Source organism: Zosterops lateralis, assembly GCF_965231275.1.
Source record: "Zosterops lateralis genome assembly, chromosome: 15".
In the NCBI taxonomy this organism is placed as follows: domain Eukaryota; kingdom Metazoa; phylum Chordata; class Aves; order Passeriformes; family Zosteropidae; genus Zosterops; species Zosterops lateralis.
The window spans coordinates 1063924-1084351 of NC_139775.1; the positions used below are offsets into that span (position 1 = coordinate 1063924).

The 20428-nt window shown below is 48.4% G+C and overlaps 1 protein-coding gene across 3 annotated transcripts in view; it reads left to right on the forward strand.

Moving 5' to 3' along the window:
- Window positions 1-16589, forward strand: part of TOM1L2 (target of myb1 like 2 membrane trafficking protein) — a 56724-nt gene extending 40135 nt beyond the window's left edge. Inside the window, exons 13-16 of one of the 3 annotated variants that reach the window (XM_083872523.1) lie at window positions 497-583; window positions 8159-8218; window positions 10705-10741; window positions 11273-16589. In XM_083872523.1, coding sequence (XP_083728649.1) covers window positions 497-583; window positions 8159-8218; window positions 10705-10741; window positions 11273-11421 — 333 coding nt within the window. In that variant the 3' untranslated portion in view covers window positions 11422-16589. The remainder of the gene's footprint in view (window positions 1-496; window positions 584-8158; window positions 8219-10704; window positions 10742-11272) is intronic. The other 2 variants (XM_083872521.1, XM_083872522.1) reach the window with 2 other exon arrangements.
- Window positions 16590-20428: the final 3839 nt, after the last annotated feature.

The following is a 20428-nucleotide window of genomic DNA, read 5'->3' on the forward strand; positions in this document are numbered from 1 at the left end:
CTACACTCAACACCATCACAGAGCTGCTGTGCTGTCTGTGTAGGGCACAGTCTGTCTGCTGGGGTAAAGGACATGAACAGGGTGTGCTGCAACCCACAGCTTCATAAACAAGGGGGACTCCACAGTGTGACACAGAAGTTGCCAGTGCAGTCTCACTGACTGCAGAAGTTTGTACAGCCTCACTTTTCCTTCTTCTAAGAAGATGACAAACATCAGCCTCACTACTAGCCAGTGATTGGTTTATTTCATTATTATTTTTATTTTTAAAGGACATCATGGAGGGAGTGCTAAAATGTTGTGAACTGTCTGTAGGAAGTGCAGAATTCTGGGTGAGATCTGTCCCCCCTTGGACAGAGCTGGCAGGCAGAGGGGGACACAGCTGCTGCCAGAAGCTACTGTAGGCAACTCCGTGTGTATGTGTGTGTCTGTGTATGTGAAGTTTTTAACTGTTTTATTACTTTATCACGGGTTGTTGCTGTGGTTTCTCTCTTTATGGACCTTTCTGTTCTCAACACAGAGGAGAGGTAAAGGTGGGAACTCAGACATGGAGCCCATAGACAAGTGGCTAATTACACAAGGAATGGTGAGGACTTCACCAGTGAAGCAATTCCTACTGCCCACCCCAGTCCCTGACCCAGAATAACCATCCTCTGTTCACCTCTCGTCCTGCCCTGTTGAACCGCTTGAAATCGGACAGTACAAGGAGTTTATTTCCCACCTACATCATTGCCTGGGGCAAAGGGAAAGATTTGCACCAATTTCTGCTTTATACAGCACAAAGACCTGTAAACAACTGAATCATTTGTAGGATCCCACGTCACTTTCAGAAGAGGCCTGGGGATCCAATTGGTTCCTTCTACTGTCTTGATTTATTTATGCAGTATCCACTTTTCGAGGGATAAACACAAGTCTCATGGATCTTATTCATAAAGAGGACACTTGTATCTGTCTTTAAAGCAGCCTTTCCTGGTAGTGCTTAGCTTCATGGTCTGGAATAAACATAGGGAAGTTGTAGGATCATATGTAGTCGAATTGAGTAGTGTAGGGATCATTCTTTATGCAAGGAAGGGAATGGGAAAACTGCTGCCCAGATTGACATCTTCAACCCCATTGGCATTAGGAATCAGACTCCAAAAGGTACAATAGTGTTTCTGGCTTTAAGGATTTAATTCCTATGTCTGGTGATGCCAGTGCCTTGATAAAATCAGGCTTCTGAAGATCACTGAACCTGTGCACATTCTGACCTTGTTTGAAGTTGCCCTTCATCAATGTGCTTGCAGAGAGAAGTTCAAAGCCTACTTTAGGTGCAGAAGCCAGAGGAAAGGAAAAATAGCCTCAGCAATGCTTTAAAGCCAAGTTCCAAGACCATATTTTTGGACAATGTAATCCATCATTTTAAGTGTTTGAGACTAGTACCAATAATGTGACCTAACTGAAGAAAATCCTCCTGAGACAGTCCTGGCTGCAGCTGAGTTCAGAGAGGTGCAGGGAGAATTCTCTTTGTTCTGGGGTGTCCTGGCAGTGCAGCATGTGGGTCTGGGCACCAGGAATCCCATGTAGCAGGAATGTCTCACTCCAGGGAGAGCCCTGAATGTCCCATTTTTAAGCTGCCCTGTGCTTAAAAAAGAGAAACATCCCAGAAAGTTTAAAGTTTAGAAAATCCAGAGTGTGCAGGATCTACTCTGTGAAACACTTGCATTTATTCTTCTGGATTTAGGGCTGATCCAGATTATTTCTCAGGGCCAGTTTGGAAATTAGGCAGAAGTTTGCATGGCTGGTGCACACACAATGATGGGACAGGTGGTGTATCTACCTGCCCAAAAGCAGCTCCATGCCTGCTCACACAGGTGGATAAGCCCACTGTGGGTACCTGTCCCTGGGACCCAGAGGGTCTGTCAGACACCCACAGCTCACAAGGTGAGAGTGAAAAGCTGTAAAATGAACAGCAGTATCAGCTTTGCCTCTGATACTGTTGACTGTGGCTCACAGAGGCTCTCACTGTTCGGTGGCTCTGTTGCAGTCAAGGATGTGCTATGCCACTGTTAGATGTTCATCCATAATGAATAATCCAGTGATTGAGTAAGTTCCTCCTCTTTGCCTTTCCACTGTTTACAAGAGCGGGGAAGCATGAAATCGGCACCCCTGCTGTTCACACCACTCACACCACTGCTTTATTAAAAAAGCAAACAGCATATTCCTTCATTGGCTTGTGGTTATTCAGTCTGGAAAAAGGATACTGCAGCATTCATGGAGGCATAGGGATTTGGGGAGGGAGGAGGGCCTGGCTGTCCAACCAGTCACTGCTCTTACAAACCTATCACCTTGTTTGTATGCTAAATACAAGAGAGAAATACCTAAAATAAAACAAAACTAATCATTAACTCAGTTTCTCTCTTAACTGGCTGTAGTTCTTAACAGTATTTATTAATATGACCTGTAGCATTTACAGTGCCAGTGGATAACTAGAATCCCAGGTATGAACTTGATGTGCCCACTCTGTGGGGTATTTCTTGTACTTTGATGAGGAGGAAAGGAGTGAGCTGACACTGCTGTTCCCTGTGCCTGTACATCACTTGAGACCACTCAAAAAGAATTCTCCCCCTGCCACAGTGGTTCTCGTATCCCTCACAACCTGACATTTTTCTGTACAAAATGTGATACATTTCAGCTTTGGGTGAGTCCTTCCCACTCCATTTCTCTGCATCCCAGTTCACTACACACCTTTGCAGTCTCTGGCTCTCCTCTCCCAGTGAATTTGGCAGTGTTGTTCTTGTTTCCAGTTAACCTGTGGCTCAGTTCTGCCATCAAGATGATGCGAGAACCATGCAGACAGACACAAGCCACACTTCCATCCATCCCAGCTCTACCTACAAAACTAAAGTCGACAAAATGATATTGGCAGAAAATATTTCTGGTTTTTATATGACTGAGGGATGGGAGGTGAGCTGTTCCAGTGACAGATCTGTCTGCAGTGTGAGGTCAGGGTTTTGCCATGCAGGTCTCACAAAGGAGTCTGTATCAGCAGCAGTTTGGCACAGACTTTACCACAGAGCCACATTTTAGTGCAGGTTGTCTCAGTTCCCTTCTCATGAGATTGGACAGCTACTGAGATTTGCATTAATATATTCCTTTCTTAGAATAATCTGTCAACCCACTCACATACCAAATGAGTTATTTGTTATGAAAGTGAGAAGTAGGTGTTGCTTAAGCCACCATGTCACAGGATATTAACTGGGACAGTGGCAGGGGAAGGATGAAACTGAACCAGAATTCACAGGAAGTGATATGAGCACCACTCAGCATTCTGTCCTGACCACCAGCAGCATGGCTGGCTAGAGAGGAGAGCCTCCTTGTAGGGAAGATAGGTAAGTAAAGATTAAATGAAACCTCTGTTAATTAGTAACCAAGTGGGATGCCGCTATGTGCCTTCAAGAGAGAGATAGGATCTGAGATGTGGAAATGACATGGGTAACATGAGTGTTGAATAACATCATCATCTTAGAGACTGAAATGCTTGAATTGTGGATAAGCCCCAAAACCAGACACGTGAAGATCTCATTTCTTCAGTGTGGTGGGACCCCTCTCCCTGTTGAAGGCAAGCAGGAGCTTTCCCTTAGCTGAAGACCACGGGGGTCTCCTTACCCAGACATGGTGTTCTCCAGAGCACTGTGCAAGGACAACCCAATCCCTCGTGCCAGGGAGGGCTGGCACTGTCTGGACATGCCTGTCAGATCCAGATGGGCTGGTTGTTGATGGGCTGCTGGCACAACAGGCTCTGCTGGGGAACACTGCACCCCAGCTCCTGCCTGCCCCCGCCCTGCAATGTGTAAACACAGTTACGAGTAACCAAGGAGTTAATTTAATCCTCACATGTAAAGTCAAGCGTGTTCTAATATTGAGGCCAAGCAGCTATTTCAAGAGCACAACAGCTTTAAATAGATGGTAAGGCTGTAGTAGTAAGCTGGAGTAGCCTGCTAGTGTGCTCCTAGTGCTGCTGTAGGGATTATAGACCTTTACTGCTGCTAACCAAAGAGGGGGAGTGAGTAGCAACTAACCAAGAACTGATGTCAGCTTTGTTAAACATTAGAAATAAGTGGAATTACTAAGCTATTACAAGGCAGTAGTCTAGCAACAATTAGCATAAACCTTGTTAAACATTTTAAGAACATTAATGAGCTCACCTAGAGACCTGAATTGTCATTTCATACCTGCTTCTTTTCCAGTGGGATCATTTTTAATAGAAATAAAATGTGATAATAATAACCTTAAACTGTCTTTTTAAGGGTAGAATATTGGATTTTATGACTTCTGAGGAAATATATTGGCAATACTCTTTGGCTTTTGATTGCTAGTGAGAACATAAACACAATCTAACTTAGATACGTAGGAACTTGAATTCCAGGTTCCTGCGGGTTTTGTGGGATTGAACACTCACTTTTGTTCTCCCAGCCCTCCTTTTCCATTTCTCTTTCAGGACTGTTGAGATGATCCCATTTGTAGGATTTTTCAAACACTAAATAAAAAAGGAATTTAAACAATCATCCCAACTTTTAGTTAAAGCCAGTTACTTAAAGTACCCAAAAACATTTTATGACTTAATTTTCATTTATTTTAAGTATAGACTTCTTTTAAAAAATCACAATATCTTTATACAAGCAGCTCTTGCAGCCCACACTGGCTATCTGGAGAGCTCTCTTGAGAGCTTCCCTAGACCATGGAAGTTTGCATAATCAAAATATCAACAAGACAGTGTCCCATTCCAGAGTTTTTTCCATGTAGTGTGTGGCTGCCGCTGCTGCTTGTTCCCAGAAACTGTTGTCTTTTTTTAATGTGTAAACTAGTTAATTTATTTTTACATTGGCTCCATTGGAATTTAGGGATTAGTTATAACAAAATTCCCCTGCACATTTTTCAGTTTAGGGCTTCTGAAAGGGGAAGACTTGCCAAGTACCCAACTGACTGGCAAAAACTGAGCTTCTCTGTATGGTCAGTTTAAAATAAAAAATAAATGGTACAATGTTATCATTAAAATAATTTAAAACTTCCAGTTGCTCTTTGAGAGTTTCCTCCCTCTTTATTCTTGAACAAATTAAACCTGACACATGTAACCCATGGTTTATGAGGAAATGGAGCTCAGAGTCTGAAGAAAGTAAACTGGAAGCTTGTGCATGGAAGGAGCAATAGATATGAACCCTCAGCACTTTCGTGGGTGTGCTGGGAGACGGGAAGCTTTTTAAAAGGTCAGTGCTGAATAGCAAACGGCTGACACACTCAGATGTTTATCTTGCAGCTTTGTCTGATTCTCTGCAAGAAGTGCTCTTGCACTTCTGAAGGCTTTGTTTGTTTGTTATAAGTAGCTCTAGCTGAAAGTAGAATTCCTTTCTTCAGGTTTTTTTTTCTTGCTTTTTTAAAAAATTCTTACGAAACACCACAGCACAAGCTCTTGTGCTGCCGGGCTGTTCTTCGAGGACTTCTGCAAATTCAAGAGTCCTGTGATTCTCAGGAACTCAGTAATTGATCAGTCATCTGTCATGTTTTCAGAATAACCAAGATTTGAGCTGCTGTTCCTTCTAATACAGGGACACAGTACTGCCACACTTTTTAGATCAGCTGCTCTTATAAAATCATAAAATCCTGGACTGGTTTGGGTTGGAAAAAAAGCTCATCTCATTCCAACCCCTTGCCATGGGCAGGGACACCTTCCACTATCCCAGGTTGCTCCAAGCCCCGTCCAACCTGGCCTTGAACACTTCCAGGGATGGGACAGACACAGCTTCTCTGGCAACTTCCCCACCCTCAGAGGGAATAATGCCTTCTAATATCTAATCTAAATCCACCTCTTTCAGTTTGAAGCCATTCCCCTTGTCCTGTCACTCCAGGTCCTTATCCAAAATCCCTCTCGAGCTCTCCTGGAGCCCCCTGTGTTCCTGTAAATTTTATTCACAGAAAAGGAAAAATAAACCAGCTGTTTTCCTCCTCCCTTCCATGCACATTATTACCCTTAGAGAAGCATAAGCACCTTTCTGAGCTGCACACCAACCAACAGCTCAGAGGCTGCACCTTCCACAGTGTTACCTACTGCATGCAGGTTAAGCAACATGGGAGAGAGGCAGCAGTGCAATTTCTGCAGTAGGTTTTAGGTTGCTGTAGGCTGAATAAACTCATTACTTTATATCTCTGAAGCCAATATTTTATAAAGCTGTTAAACCAAGGAGACAGTTTTACAAGATGCAACTTGTCCTTGGGAAGGAACGTGTTGGAAGGTGCTTAGAGCTCTTCCCTTGTGTGTGGCTGTCTGGGCCAGCTTGCAGCAGCTTCAGCTCACACTGTGTGTGCATGATTCAGGAAATCAGAAAGGGGCAGTTACCCTAAATCCAGCCCATTCCAAAGGAAACTGCAGGAATTTAGTTTTAGTTTGGGATCTTTATGAATTCACTGGAGGCAAAATGACAACGTATTACCTCTTACCCCTGGGATCTGTCACTTTGTCCAGCAAACTGTCAAGTCAGAGCCCAGCCACCTTCCTGATGCTGCTCTGTGAGGGAGATGCTTTGGACTGAGTTCTGGATTTCCAGTTCTTTGGCACAACTAATTTTAGCATCCCTCACCTCAAGCAAGGGCTTAACTGGCCTCCTCAGTACAAAGGGCCACTTGATTCTGTGAAAAAATTCCTGAGGAGCTTTGCTAAACAGCCTCAGCCTCTGATCCAGCATCTGTCCTTCTTCCTCTCCTAGAAGTGCCTGAGAAAACTACATCTCCCAGGAAATGCATCTGCAGAGCCTCTCCCAGCTCTTATTGAATCACTGATTCATTAAAGTTGGAAAAGATCTCCAAGCCCAACCATTAACCCATCACTGCCAAGGCCACAACTAAGCCATGTCCTGAAACACCACATCCACAGGGATTTTTATCACTTCCAGAGTGGGCAATTCCTGTGAGAGATATCAGGCAAAGCTGTGGAGAATCTGACACCTTTTCTGCCTAGGAGATTCCCTCTAACAGTGCCAGGTCTCCTTCCTGCCAGCCCCGCTGCTCAGCTGCCATGCCCTGGCCTGGAAACTTGCAATGTCTGACATTGTTTTTCCAACTATTTTTCAGGTTGTCCTTACCAGACCTATTGTGGTGTTTTCCTGTTTACCTCGGCAGGCCTCTGTTGTATTTAAGCAGTGTAGTTAAGTCAGGAAATTCTACACCTAATACTCAGTAATTTCCCTTTGCTGACCCAGTTACCCTTAGCACTGTGTGAAATCACTGCCCTTCAGCTGCCTCTGTGCTGCCTGTTGCAATCACACCAGTAACGTGACCAGTTCCACTGCAGGGGCAAAGGGAAACCTTCCATGCCTGAGTGTTAAACTATCCTTGGAGCCTGAGCTGCTCTGGAGAGCCCTGCTGCAGCTCTGGGGCTATGGTCTCCTCCTCTGCCCCATCCTTCTCCTCCCTCAGCTTTGAGACTCTGCACTTTGCACTGGCACATGTTGGGCTCTGCTGCCGAGGGTCACCTTTAGCAGAGGAGGGGGAACTGGGAGCTGGGACAGTTTTGCTTTAAACCCTTGTGCCAAGGCTTGCCAGGGCTCGATGGTGTGATGGGAGGAGGATCTGGGAGGAAGCATGACTCTACCCTGGGCTCTGACTTCTCCACCTGCAGGGGAAAACCAAATTGTTTTCATAGGAATGTTGCCTGAAAACTTTGAGCCCCTCTTTTTTCTAACCCTTCACTGTGGCTAATACCCATTTAAAAAAAAACAAACAAAAGGTGTAAATTTAACATTTCAAAACCTAACTGATATCCAGTATTCTACCCTTAAAAGCATTTCACGATCAAGATTAGAATCATCAGTCCATCTTGATGGTTTTAATATGTGGTCGAGAAGTTACTCATCTTACGCTGGCATCCAGTCACGTCATTCCCCATGATCTTTCTCTTGTTTTTTTTAGCCTTGTTGTTCATAATTTCCTTTCCAAGTTGTTTCTTTATTTGAAATGTCATTTATATTTTGTTGCCTTCTTTTTTTTTTTTTTTTTTTTCCAGCACATCTTACATCTTTGTTTTTGTTTTGTTTTTAATCTTACTTCTGGCGTTTTCCATCGCTCTGTGGCCATGATTGTGGATGTGTTTTGGTTTTTGCCTGCCTTGCTGTTCTCTCGCTGCACTCCCTAGATCCCTGTTGCACAGTCCTCTGTCATGGATGACATTGAGGAGTGGCTCAGTACCGACTTGGTGAGACTCTTTATATTTTCATTTTTCACTTGCATGGGTAACTTTCAATGCATTGCTGAGTTCCTGGTACTTCTCATAGTGGGAAGCAGTGAGACTTCCCAAACAGAGAGTTTGGTTCCCTTTGAAGGGACATCTAAGCAGAAGTCAGGGTTATGTTCAGCAATTCAATCAAAACACCTTTTTTTCTGAGCTGTTTTATTTTCCCTTCTCCATGTGAACATCACAGAATAGCATGTGTTCCAGAAAACGTGGGATCCTGATCCTCAAATAGGAAAGCATTAAATATGGACTGAATTTTTCTGCACCAGACTTAAAGTTCATATTTAAATCTGCATTATTTAGACAGGATCTAAGTTCATGCTTATGTTGAGGCATGCTTTTAAGAGATGCTGGATCAGGACTTAGATTCCTTTCAAATCAAGATGTCTGTTAAACTGGCAGGCAATCTTGACATGTTTCATAATAGTAACAATAAAAATTTATAACAGTCTCTCTTCAATGTTTGTAACTTTCTCCTAAGCGATTATTGTTTGGTAATTATTAAACAAACAAACAGAAAGCAGAACTAAAAGTAGCTCTGCCTTCACCCTGGAGTTTGTTTTGCTGTCCCAACACATATTTGGTTTAAGCAGGATACAACTAGTACAAATTTACTCTCTTTTGTTTTTTTTCGATGTAAGCCTATGACTCAAATCAACCAAGTGCATTTTGGGGGGTGGGAGGTGGGCTGTGTTCACTCTGTTCTTTTAAATATGGTTTTTGTGAACTGAACTTGCGGTCACCATATTCCCAAGGATCATCTCCTTCCATTCTTCCAGCTTCAGGCAGAAAACTCCCAAGTCCTTAGGGTCTCCCCCAGCCCCTTGCTGCTGCCTGCTCAGCTCCCAGCTGGGAGCTGTGGGATTCAGCTGGGAAGAGCTGCAGGCAGGCTCTGGCATGCCAGCCCCGTGCTCTGGCACTGGAGGAGCTGGTTGTACTGGAGGGAAGAAAATTCTCCAGCTCTCCAGAGGTGCCTGAAGTGCTTAAACAGATTCCAGGTTCAGTGTTTGATTCTGGCAGACTTGACTGGCTGTCTCTGAAATGTCACTGGGTTCCGGCTGCAGGTAGGCTTGTCAGGCCTGGGTACACGAGTTACTTTCAAATTTAATTACAAACTGGCTTCATTTTGTTAAAGAAATATAGTAAATGTAGCATGTCCACTCTGCTTAACCAATAAACTTTTGTCTTTGCCATTTAAATTAATTTAGAGGGAGAGAAGATCTGATGGTAGCTCTGTGCATCTGTCTTCCCCAGCACAGACTTGCTCAAAAGGAACAAAGCAGAGAATTGTCCTGGAAATGCCTGAGCAAGCCTGGGGATATCCCTGGGTCCCCATCCCAACCCTGTGTGGACGCAGCAGAGGGATGCCTCTGAAAATTTGGACTGGATTTTTGGTTTTCATTCTGGGTCCCCTCCTCCTTGTTTTGTTAACAGCTCATTTCAGTTCTCTACTTTCCAGCCGAGGAAGCTGCAGGTTAGGTTAGATAATTGTTATTTCCTTACCCTTCTGGGGTACACTGGGACAAACAGCAGCTCTGCCTGTGAAGAGGCTGCTGTGTGAACCTTTGGAAACCTCAGTGCAGTAAGCAGCCAGGAGATGCTCAGGCTCTCAACAATGTGAGGCCAGTCAGTATGTTCCCACTCCTGGTAGAGAAGCCAAGTATAGACAAATACTTCACTTTTTCAAAGCCATTTCAACATGAGGTTTTCAACCAGCATTTATACCCATCTTAAACATCCTGATAGGTTGGCAAGGATGCCTGTCCCTGGACTTTTAATATCATTATTTGAAATGCACATAATGCACAAACTGGGGGAAATGCAGTGACCCTGTGGCATTCCCAGCCTTTGATTCTGATGGACAAACACTAACTGCTGTCAGTATCCTTCATCCAGCTCACCCTAGTCTTGTCTTTTTACAGCATGGGCCCAGGAAAGCTGCTATATTTTTGTGTGAAACCTAAAACCAACTCTCGAAGGAGGAATGTTGACCCCAAACAATTTTACACATGATCTTTGTCAGCTAAAAGTGCATTTTACTTAAAGACACAATGCAAACCACAGTCCTGACTTTTTTAAGGACCGTGTGACAGAAAAGATGCCATCTGGTACAGTGTGTGTGTGTGACTCACACAGCTCAGAATTACTGTCTGAAGGGGAAACAGCACTGGACTGACATTCAGATCCAGCAGGAAAAGCTTAGCTATCCACCAGCAATCTTCAGAAGCACCTCAGTGCTCATCCTCCTGCTCTGCATCACAGTGAAATGTCAGTCCCCACTGGCCTCCCGACTTGGGAGCTGTGTGATTTCCCCAGGTCGCGCTTCTCCGATGGTTAATATGTGGAAAGAGGTGGTGGAAACTGTCCAGTTGTATTAAAGGTGGAGGGGATGACAGGGAAAGGGAAGCACTGCCTCTGCTCACGTGCCCTTTTTGTTCTCATTGCAGAAAGGCACCGAACTGGAAGAAGGAGTGACCAGTGAAGGTAAGCAGAGATGCCCGTGGCTATGAGCCATTCTCAGGTTAGTGCTCAGATGGAATTTGCTTTGATCCCTGCTGAGATGCTGCCTTCTCCCAGCCTGATGTTCCCCAGCAAATGCTTCCACGCTCAGAAAGGCGGGAGGAGAGCATTTCACAGCAAAAGGTTCATATTTATGGTGTGGGGAGCCCTCCTGGCTGTAAGTGCTTCCCTGCCATCTTCCTTGGCTGTGCTCTGTGTTGGTGCCAGCAGGAATGTGTCCCCTAGCTGCTCAGCCCTTTGGAATGATGTTTCCCTGGTTCTGTCACAGCCGGTGGCATAGTGTGGGTTTGATTCCAGCTGCTGCCTGAGCTCGGGTATCTCCAAGGACGGCTGTACCCTTTCCCGAGGAAGTCTGGCTGTACCAGTATTTGTGCCTGCAAACACAGCCCGACAGGATGCCAGGCCCTGGAATTTCAGCCACTGCCAACCTCTGTCCCTGGGGCCAAACCCACGGCCTCCATTCTTACTTGCCTTCCTTCTGTTTTTGCATTGCAGAGTTTGACAAATTTTTAGAAGAGCGAGCCAAAGCGGCGGAGATGGTTCCCAATCTGCCGTCCCCTCCCGTGGAAGCCCCCACCCCGCCGACAAATCCTTCTGGCAGGAAAAAGCAAGAGCGCTCGGAGGACGCCCTCTTTGCACTGTGAAGGTGGCGCGGAGCCGCCCTCCCCGCCCCTGTGCTCCGCCGGCGAGTGTCGCCGCACGGCCACTTTGTCCTCCCACAGTCCTTGGCTAACAACGACTCCTGTCCCCCCCATTCCATAGTTTGCTTCTCCTTCCCTCCCTCCCCAAATGATCCACGCCCACAAGCTGACTCTTTCTATTTAAATCCAACACTATTCCTGCCAGACCACGATTCTCCAGCACTCGCTTAATCCTCTCCTTCCTGTCCCAGCTGCACAAAACCAGTTCTTGATGCTGAAAACCCCTTCAGAATGCACGAGTACGTCACACTGGGCTGAAACAAAAGCCCAGGGGGGAAAGAGCAGCCTTGCCCTTCAATTTATGTAGGGATCATCCTCTTCTCTAGGCAGGTCCTGCCAAGTAGACGGCTCTGTCAATCAGCATGTAATTGACTGAGCTGGAATGTTCAGGGGGAGTGTGTCTTTATTTTTAGATAAAATGTTAATGTATTGGCTTTCGTGTTGGATTCGACAGCAAGGAACAACTGTTCCCCTTTCAACATGTGCTTCACAAGTTAAAATCCTTTACTCTCCCACTCACACATCTCCTGGTACCATATGGTGGTCGCTTTTCCTCATTTTCTGTGGCGTTTCATTTCTAAATCTCACAAGGTATTTTTTGCCTTGTGTTTTATCTGGGCTTGCTCTAATTTGAAGCAGTCTGTTGGCCATGTCCAGTAGCTCTGGCAGTTGATAAGAATGGAAAATGCTGGGCTAAATGGTTGCTGTAACGATAGCACAGGAAGCACCTTGCTCTTTTGGAGACCATTCTCACACAGGAATTCTCATGGTGTGTTTGCCTTTTAAAATAGCTTGGTTATTTTCTCCTTACCTTAGACTCCTTTGATGACTCTGCATTTGGTGTAAACATCCATGCAGATATATGGGACTTGGTCATGGATTGGGTGTGATCTGAGCTTCCTGGATTCCCTGCCATGCCTGGTAGGATAGACGTGCTGGTTCTTGGGGGTAGGGATGAGGAAAAAAGGCAAACCTCAAAGCTTTGTGTGGAATGCTGAGGGAGATGGTTACCATGGAGGGATTAGCCATGCCAGCCTGTGCTGGAGGTGAAACTCCTCATTTTCTTCCAGTTTTAGGCCTGAGAAAGTGTTGAAATGATTGTGACCGTGCTATTTGTAATTTTTGGAATGTCCTTTGATCCCTCTGCCCTTCATTAACTCCCGGCTCTTACGGGGCTGCAGTCTCTGTGCAAACAAGCATATTCCCTTGCTTGCCAGAGGCATGGCCAGGATTCCTGCTCCTCTGTGGCTGCCAGAAGGGATTCCAGCATGTGTGCCTGCCTTGCTGGGCTGACAGGCAGAGCTGGAGCAGGCAGCTCCAGCCATCGCCGCATCCCCCAGCGTGTTCCTTGGGAGGAAGCCAGTGGCACAGGATAGCAGGATCAAAGAGAGAGCTGAGCAGTGCATGGCAGGAGAATCTCCCATCCTGACAGAGAGGCATTTTATCAGCTAAACACCCGTGCAGGCAGCAGACTCCAGCCCTTCTTCCTCAGGGTGTTCCTTGGCTTAGGCAACCTCCTTCTGACCTGACATGTCTGAGCTTCCCAGGATGCTGATGTGTGTCAAGCTCTCTTGAAAGTTGTTCTAGGCCAAGTGATAGAAGCTTTTATCTGAGCATAGTATTTTATCAGCCCATACCATACTCTCTGAGGACCAGCCCCTTTGGGACGTTGTGACACACAAAGCCTGCTACCAAATGCCTGATTGCAGCGCTGATGGATTTTGGCAGCGGACACATTAATCTTTGAAGGGAAACATTGTTTGGTGCAGAATTTCCAGGCCATCTCAGGTCAGGTTTCACTCTGTGCTCTTCCTGTTCATCGTCTCCTCTCTCCTACCCTGCCTGTAGCCTCTTCCAAGATCCCTCCATATATAGGTGGGCCCAGGCAGGGCTGTCCTGCCACCCCTCTGCACAGATGTGACACCTCATCACTGCTCTGTGTAGCGCAGCTTACAAATGGACGGGGAAAACCAGTTTAAGGATGGAGATAACTTGGGGATCAAGCTTTTCTCCCGACTTGCTGGCCCTCCCTCCAGTTGAAGCCCTTGTGTGGGTCTGCAGAGGCTTTCTCCCATTCCATCTCCTCTGTAGCTGATGGAACAGTCTGCCTTGGCTGCATTGCACACCCCTCTCTGCTCAACACAAGGTGAGCCCAATGCTCAGGGATTGGCACTGCCAGCTTGCTGCAACATGTCAGATGTGGCCACCAGCTCCCAGAAACCTGAGGAAACTTCTGTGGCAATGCTGATTTGATTTCAGACAGCATCTGGTGATCGCCTGAGCAGTCTCGCCAGCACAGAATGAATTGCTGATATTCCTGTCATTGCAGAAAGCTCCGTGGGTGTCTTAAGTGTGTATTTTCTCTTCTAAATCCTTGAAACACATTGACCCTGTAAATTGGCCACATCAGGTGATCCTAAGTATGTTAATCCAGCTTCCCTGCCAAGCCAGAGGAGATATTCACATTGCTCAGGCATGGGGACACTGTCAGATGGTGCAGAGTGGCACAGATGTCACTGTCACCAAGCCCCTGCAGCGCCCCACTGCTGCAGCTGTGCTGGCCCTTCATCCCCCAACCCTCAGCCAAAAGGTGCTGGGGAAATGTGCTTTTAATGCTTTTCTCTGTCACACTAAACCTGTCCTGGGGCCTCCAAGGTGTTGCTTTAGGGAGAATCTGGTCCCTTTCTGGAAGATTCTGCAGAGCTGTTGGTGATTGCTCTCTCCAGCAGGGAGGAAAAGAGGTGGAATGAGAAGGCTGAGACTAGGGGGAAAATACAAAGCATGTGTTGGCAGAGCTCAGGGGGCTCTTTTGGTGTGTGCAGCCCCAGGCAACCTGTGGTCCCTGCTGACATTCCGCATTATCCTCTGGAAAGCCGTGGGACTGCTTGCAGGGAGTGGCAGGTGCCACCAGCACAAAGTGGTGGCTTTGCTGGAAGTAGGGCAGCTCCCAGGAGATGCCTTCCTTGGGAGGAAATGTACTTTTGGAAAGACCTGGGATGGATCTGGAGCCCAAATCCACCACAGTTGTCTCTCAGGGCTGGAAGCACCAAAGGGAACAGAGTGTGGCAGAACAGATGGTTTAGCGCAAACCTTCTTTAACAAATACAAGAGCTATGCTAGAGCCTCCCAAATGTCCTGTATCAGGATCTCTCATCTTCCCTGTCCTCTTGTGGTCTGCTAAAAACCGGAGCGGTGGGAACTGTTCGAGGGAAAGAGAAGGGGTTTTCTACTTCAGGAGACCAACTTCTCAATTTATTCTTCCTCCGCTTTCACTCTTAAGTGCTTCCTCTGTGCAAGTGGGCAGAGGACTCGAGTGGCTCCGAGGCTTGTGAGAACAGGGATGGAGCTGCAGCCTGATCCACTTTCCATAAAAAATAACATCCCAGCGCTTTCTAGGCATATTAGGAATCATAGCTTGACACTCAATGACACTAAATTATTCTCGGGGTCCTTTGTAAGTTCTAATTGCGCTCTATTCTAGGTTAAAATATTTATTTTGTCTATATATTTTCTTTCCAGTGTGTTTTTTAACCTCTTCTGTTAACTCTTCATGTACTGAGATGTAAGGAATCAATGGTTTCTATTTAAATATATCCTTTGGAGGTTTTTTTTAATTGTTCTGTGTAGATTTCAGCTGCATCTTCGGCAGATGTAATAAGTAACATACTGTACAGACATTTAGGGTGTTTAGGGTGTAGGTAAGGCTGATGGGAGAACTGCTCATAAAAACGTAGCACGGTGTCTCTTAAAGGGAACAGCATAAACACTGAGACTGGTCCATACTGGGACCCTCACGTAGCCTCCAACATACCTTTTCCCTTCTGATTAACACAGCCTCCATCTCTGGGATGTGCTGATCAAACCAGCTCTGTCATCCCCAGGGCTGGTCTTGCATCTCCAAGCTGAAAGATTTTTTTAGTGAGGATTTCTGTTTGTTTGACTTCATTCAGCATTTTTGATGGGATACATTGGCTGTTTCCACTTTGAAATGGAGGACTGGGAACAGGCTGTGGTGGCTAGATGTTTCCCTCCAGTGGTGGAAGAACAGATCCAGGCCATTGTTTCAGGTCCAGGGCAGGGGTGATGGCCCCTCCATGCAGGAGCTCCCAGCCAGCACAGCCTGTCCCTGCTCCTCTATTCCCTGCTCTCCTGATGTCACCTACAGAGACAGGATGTGCAACCCAGGAGAGCAAACAAGATGGATTTCCAACACTCTGTTTTATCCGATGATTTGTTGAGTCTTCTGTGGCTGCTGGGAGCCCTGGAGTGGGAACTGCTTGTGCTATCTCCATCCCCGTCCATCCCCGTCCAGCTCCGTCATTGTTTACCTCCTCAGGGCTGACCACAAGCCCTGCAGAGCCTCCCCTGGAAAAAAACAGCTCAGAACAGTTATTTTTATGGAAATAGTGAACCAGTGAGTGGATTTAGAGCTGTGTTGGAGGTAACCCTTCTGCTGCTGTGGGCTCCCACCAGCCAAGGAGACGAGGTGCCCACACAGCACCTTCCACCCATTCATCCCAAACCGCAGCCTTGGGAGCAGGCTGTGCCTGCCTGCTCCAGCCCCAGGTTCCTCACATCTCCTCCTCACCTGGAGAGAGGTGAGGCTGTTGTATCACCAAGAGCCAGCTGGCCTTGAGCAGCACCAAGCTCTGGTGCTGGTTCTCTTTAGCCCATGGCAAACCCACTACTCCAAAATTCCCACCCTGCTCCGTGTTTTTATGAGTACGAGCTCCTCATTCCCTACATGTTCCTATGAGCTGTTGTTAACCCTACAAACATAACCTGTGTAATAGCTTCTCTGTATATTACAGCTGTAGGCTTTCCAGATAAAAGTGGATAATATTTATTTACTGAAGATACTGGATATTTTTTTGTTTGGGAATGGGGTAGGGGGAGAAAGGGGACATAACTGTTTAAGGAGATCGACTATGTAAAGAGAAACAAAATACACAAAAAGCAGAGAAACCCAACACTAAAACATCGCTGTATTCAAGTAGAAAGTGTTTCCGTTAAGGACAACTGTATTAATCTGCCATTGTTTAACTTGCGCCAGAAATCATCTCCTTGGTTCCTGCATGTGAGATATTCCAATAAATACACTATTCGTGTGAGCTGGGGGTGCTATCGTCTGTCTCTCATCTGGGGACTCTCTTGGCTCCACTGCCTGGCCTTGAGCACAGGGAATGAGTGAGTGCAGAGGACATGTGCAGCCCTTGGGTACCCACCAGACATCAAAACTGGGAGTCCTCGGTCTCCTCCAGGAGACAGAACCTGGGTATTCCCAGTGGGAGAAGGCTTGTCCCCAGCAGATTGCTCTTTTTGTCTTTCCATGGCTTATGGTGTCCTCAGGGCTGTGTTGCCAGTTCTGCTAAATTCGTGTCCCACTAAATTCTGGCACATCTTTTGAGGGTGGCATCAGGCAGAGGCATGGGTGACAACCTGAGTGCTCGGTGGGACACCTGCCCACCTGGCAGGGCTTAAACTGATAGTCCTTGGAGGGCAACTGTGGATCACCACTCTGGCAACCTAGAAAGTGTTGACTGATGTTCCCAGCCCCTCCAAGGGCCACTTTCCTGACTCATCAGTCAGGAATTTGTTCCAACATCCCCATTATGATGGGCAGAGAAGGAAGAGCACCAGCTTAGGAACCCTGGCGAAGTGGCATTGGCCAAAACCAAACCAGTTTGGCAGAATGGTGCCCTCTGTTCCACACGTGGAGGGCCACCCTGATTGTTTAAATCTGGGGTAAGGGGGGTGTGGAATAGCTGGAAAGATGAGTTTCCCCTCCCTGTAGCCACGTATTAGCACTAAACAACCCTGCCCCTGCTTGTTTACCCGGTACAGATCATGTGCCTGGCTCGGTGTCGGATACATTCCGGGAGGCTCCTGGCCTGGATCTGTTTGGAAAGGTGTGGAGCTGCTACTGCCCTGACAGGACAGAATCACACAAAAAGCACCGGGTCAGAAATGTCCAGTGCTGTGCAGAAGGGGCTGTGGAAGTGGGAGATTGGAGAGCAGGGACTGTGGGGGATGTGGCAGTGAGGGGCTGCTGGAACAGGGGGCTGCTTCTTCCAGGGGCTTCACCACATTGTTCTCTGCAACCCCACAGTTTAACTTGTGAGGAGAAGATACCTCTCACCCCAAATTCTGCCTCCAACAGGGGCCATGGTGGAGAGTGTAAGAGCAGGACAAGCACATGACGACTTTTGCTTTTCCTGTGTGTGCCCCTCCAGCTGCTGGTGATCCAACTCCCTAAACTGAGCATATCTTCCCCAGATTTTTGAACCCTGATGGGATTCTCTTCTCCCAGCCTGCTCCCACAGCAACCATGCAAACTCCCAGCATGGGCTGGAGGCTTCCACACATCACTGCCCTCCACCGTGGGCTGCCAAGCCTGGGCAAAGAGCATGGCACTGAGCCCCATATGGGCAGAGCCTCGGGTGAGCTGAGTATCACTGCTTTCTGGCATTGGGCAGCAGGTTTGGATGCCAGTACAAATAGGAAATGACCACAGGTGCATTTACCTTTCCCTATTTCACCCGAGGGTAAATAAACCCAGAGCGGGGGCTGCACTAGAGTGCCACCAAACCTGGCTGTGCCTCCTCGAGCTGTGGCTCAGGAAGGTACAGTTGGCAAAGCCGAGTTACACGCAGTAAAGAGAGGAGAGGCTTTTGAATCTGTTTGCGACGCAAATTAATGATTAACGCCGCGCTCTGCCAGAGCAAAACAACCCCGGGGGCAGGCAGGATGCCAGAGGCTGGGAATGGAGCATGGCACTCTGCTTCCAGCGCAGGGCTAAGGTGTGCTGGCAGGTGGGAAACACCCGGGGGCTCGCTTTGGGAGAGCCCAGCTGGCTGAGCGAGGGGGCAGCAGGACGGGGGATGCTCCGTTCTGGGGCTGCCGCGTTCAGACTCAGCACACCCCGGAGCTGCGGCTGCCGCCGGTGCAGCTCGGGGAGACGCTCCACAGCCCGAGCTCCGCGGAGCCGCACCGGCCTGCCCGGCCGGCTCGGTGGCCAGAGCCCAGCCGTCCCGGGGCCGGTTTGTTTTCCGTCTCATCCTGCGGTTTCCTCCCAGCCCTGCGCTCAGGAAAACGTCTCAGCGACTCCGGAGCGACCACGTGGCCGGTCCGCCATCCCCGCAGGACTGACATGATGTAATCGCGGGCCCTGAGCCGTGATGTAGAATCACTCCACTCAGGGAAGCCGCGCTTATTGGCTGCGTGGCCCTGGTCCTACGGGCGGGGTTTTCCCTACTCCGCAACCCAGCGCACCCCCGGGAGCCCCACCCCGCATGGAATCCATCGCCCGCAAAGCCGGCCCACGGAGCTGCCGCTCTGCTCCGTCCTTCCCCAGCGCCTGGAGGATGCTGCTGTTTGCTGGGGTGTCCTCCCGACCCCGGAGCAGGGACAGCATCACATCATGTGGGCTCCTGGTGTCCTCGGACTCTCAGGATCGGATGGGGGAAGGGGCCTGGCCAAATCCAGCTTTTGCACGCAGCTTGTGCAAAAATTAAGCTGTATTTACGTGTGTTATTTCCCCCTTCCATGTTTGTGTGTGATTTTCCCCTCCTGTGTTTGTGTGGTTTTGTCCCTCTACACCCCTCAGGGAAGGCTGTGCCCCGGATCTTGCATGGGTTATTAAAGGTCTATGACCCCCATGCTTGCACAAGGCTGCTCAAAATCCATGGGGGTCACAGCACATCCATCTCCCCAGCCCTGGAATCCTGCCCTCTCCTCCCACAGCACATGGACTCCACCAAGGAAAGGCAAACACCACCACCACAGAGCTTGGCTTCTCCCCAGTGACCCCAATAAAAAAGGGGGGAAAGCACACAGTCCCCTGCATGTCCCCTGGCAGGTCATGGATGTCGCAGCCATGTGATCTCTGTCCCCTCAGTGATGTTTGCTGTGGGTGAGGGATGTCCAAGTGGCCGATGCTGCCCCATGTGTGGGTGACGCTGCCCCAGCTGCTGGCACAGAGCTGAGCCAGGATTCCCTGGGCTTGTCCCCAGCTCGGGCACAGGGCAATGTCCCCAGATTGACCAAGCTGGAGTGGGGTGAGGGTGCAGAGGGCACAAGCAGGGCTGTGCACCCCCAGCTCTGCTGCCCAGCTCTGTGTGGTCTCCAGTGAGCCCTGGGGCACTCCATGCCACACAGGGGATCCCAGTATTGCAGAGGAGTGGCTGCTGTACCACCATGTGAGAGCCAGTGAGGCCGAAGGGATGTGCAGCCAGGTTTAATGAATTCCCAGGCAGCCTCAGATTATGCTTGGTGGCACAGAAGAGGAGAGGGCAAACTTCCAGAGAGTTGATGTTGCAGCACATTTTCTTGTCCTAAATGAATCCTAGCAGCAGGACAGACCATGGAGCTCTGCAGAGCACAGGGGATGGCATTTTCTTGGCACAAGACTCCCACACTGTGACATGGGCAGCAGCCACAGCACTGATCCCAATGGCACCAGCATTTTTCCTGGATCCCACAACAGATGGCCCCCAGGGGGGTGCTTGGGCTCAGCTGAAGCTCACAGGGCAGCATTGGTGTGTCCCTAACCCAGGGGGGTGAGAGCTCCTCCCATGCTGGGCCATGCCACGGGTGGGCAGCACAGGTGGGACATGCTCTGAACCCTGGAGCTGGGACAGGGAAGGCTCAGGGCCCTTGAGAGGGCTGGTTCAGTGGCCCAACCTCGCCCTGGCACGTGGCCTCCACGAGCTGCAGAGGCTTCTGCAGCCAGGGCCATCACCTGCCCACACCGGCCCTCTCACCTGCTCCCTGCATGCCTGGGGTGTAAACAGCCCCGGTGTTTAAAGCCCAGCCCAGGGATTTGGCACTTGTCCGCAGAGCTGGGTTCCTGTCCTCAGGAGTGAATGACGTCTCCAGGGATCGATGACTTTTCCCGGGCTCAGAGTCTGTTCCCAGGGCTCAGAGCCCATCCCCTGGGGTCAGTGACATC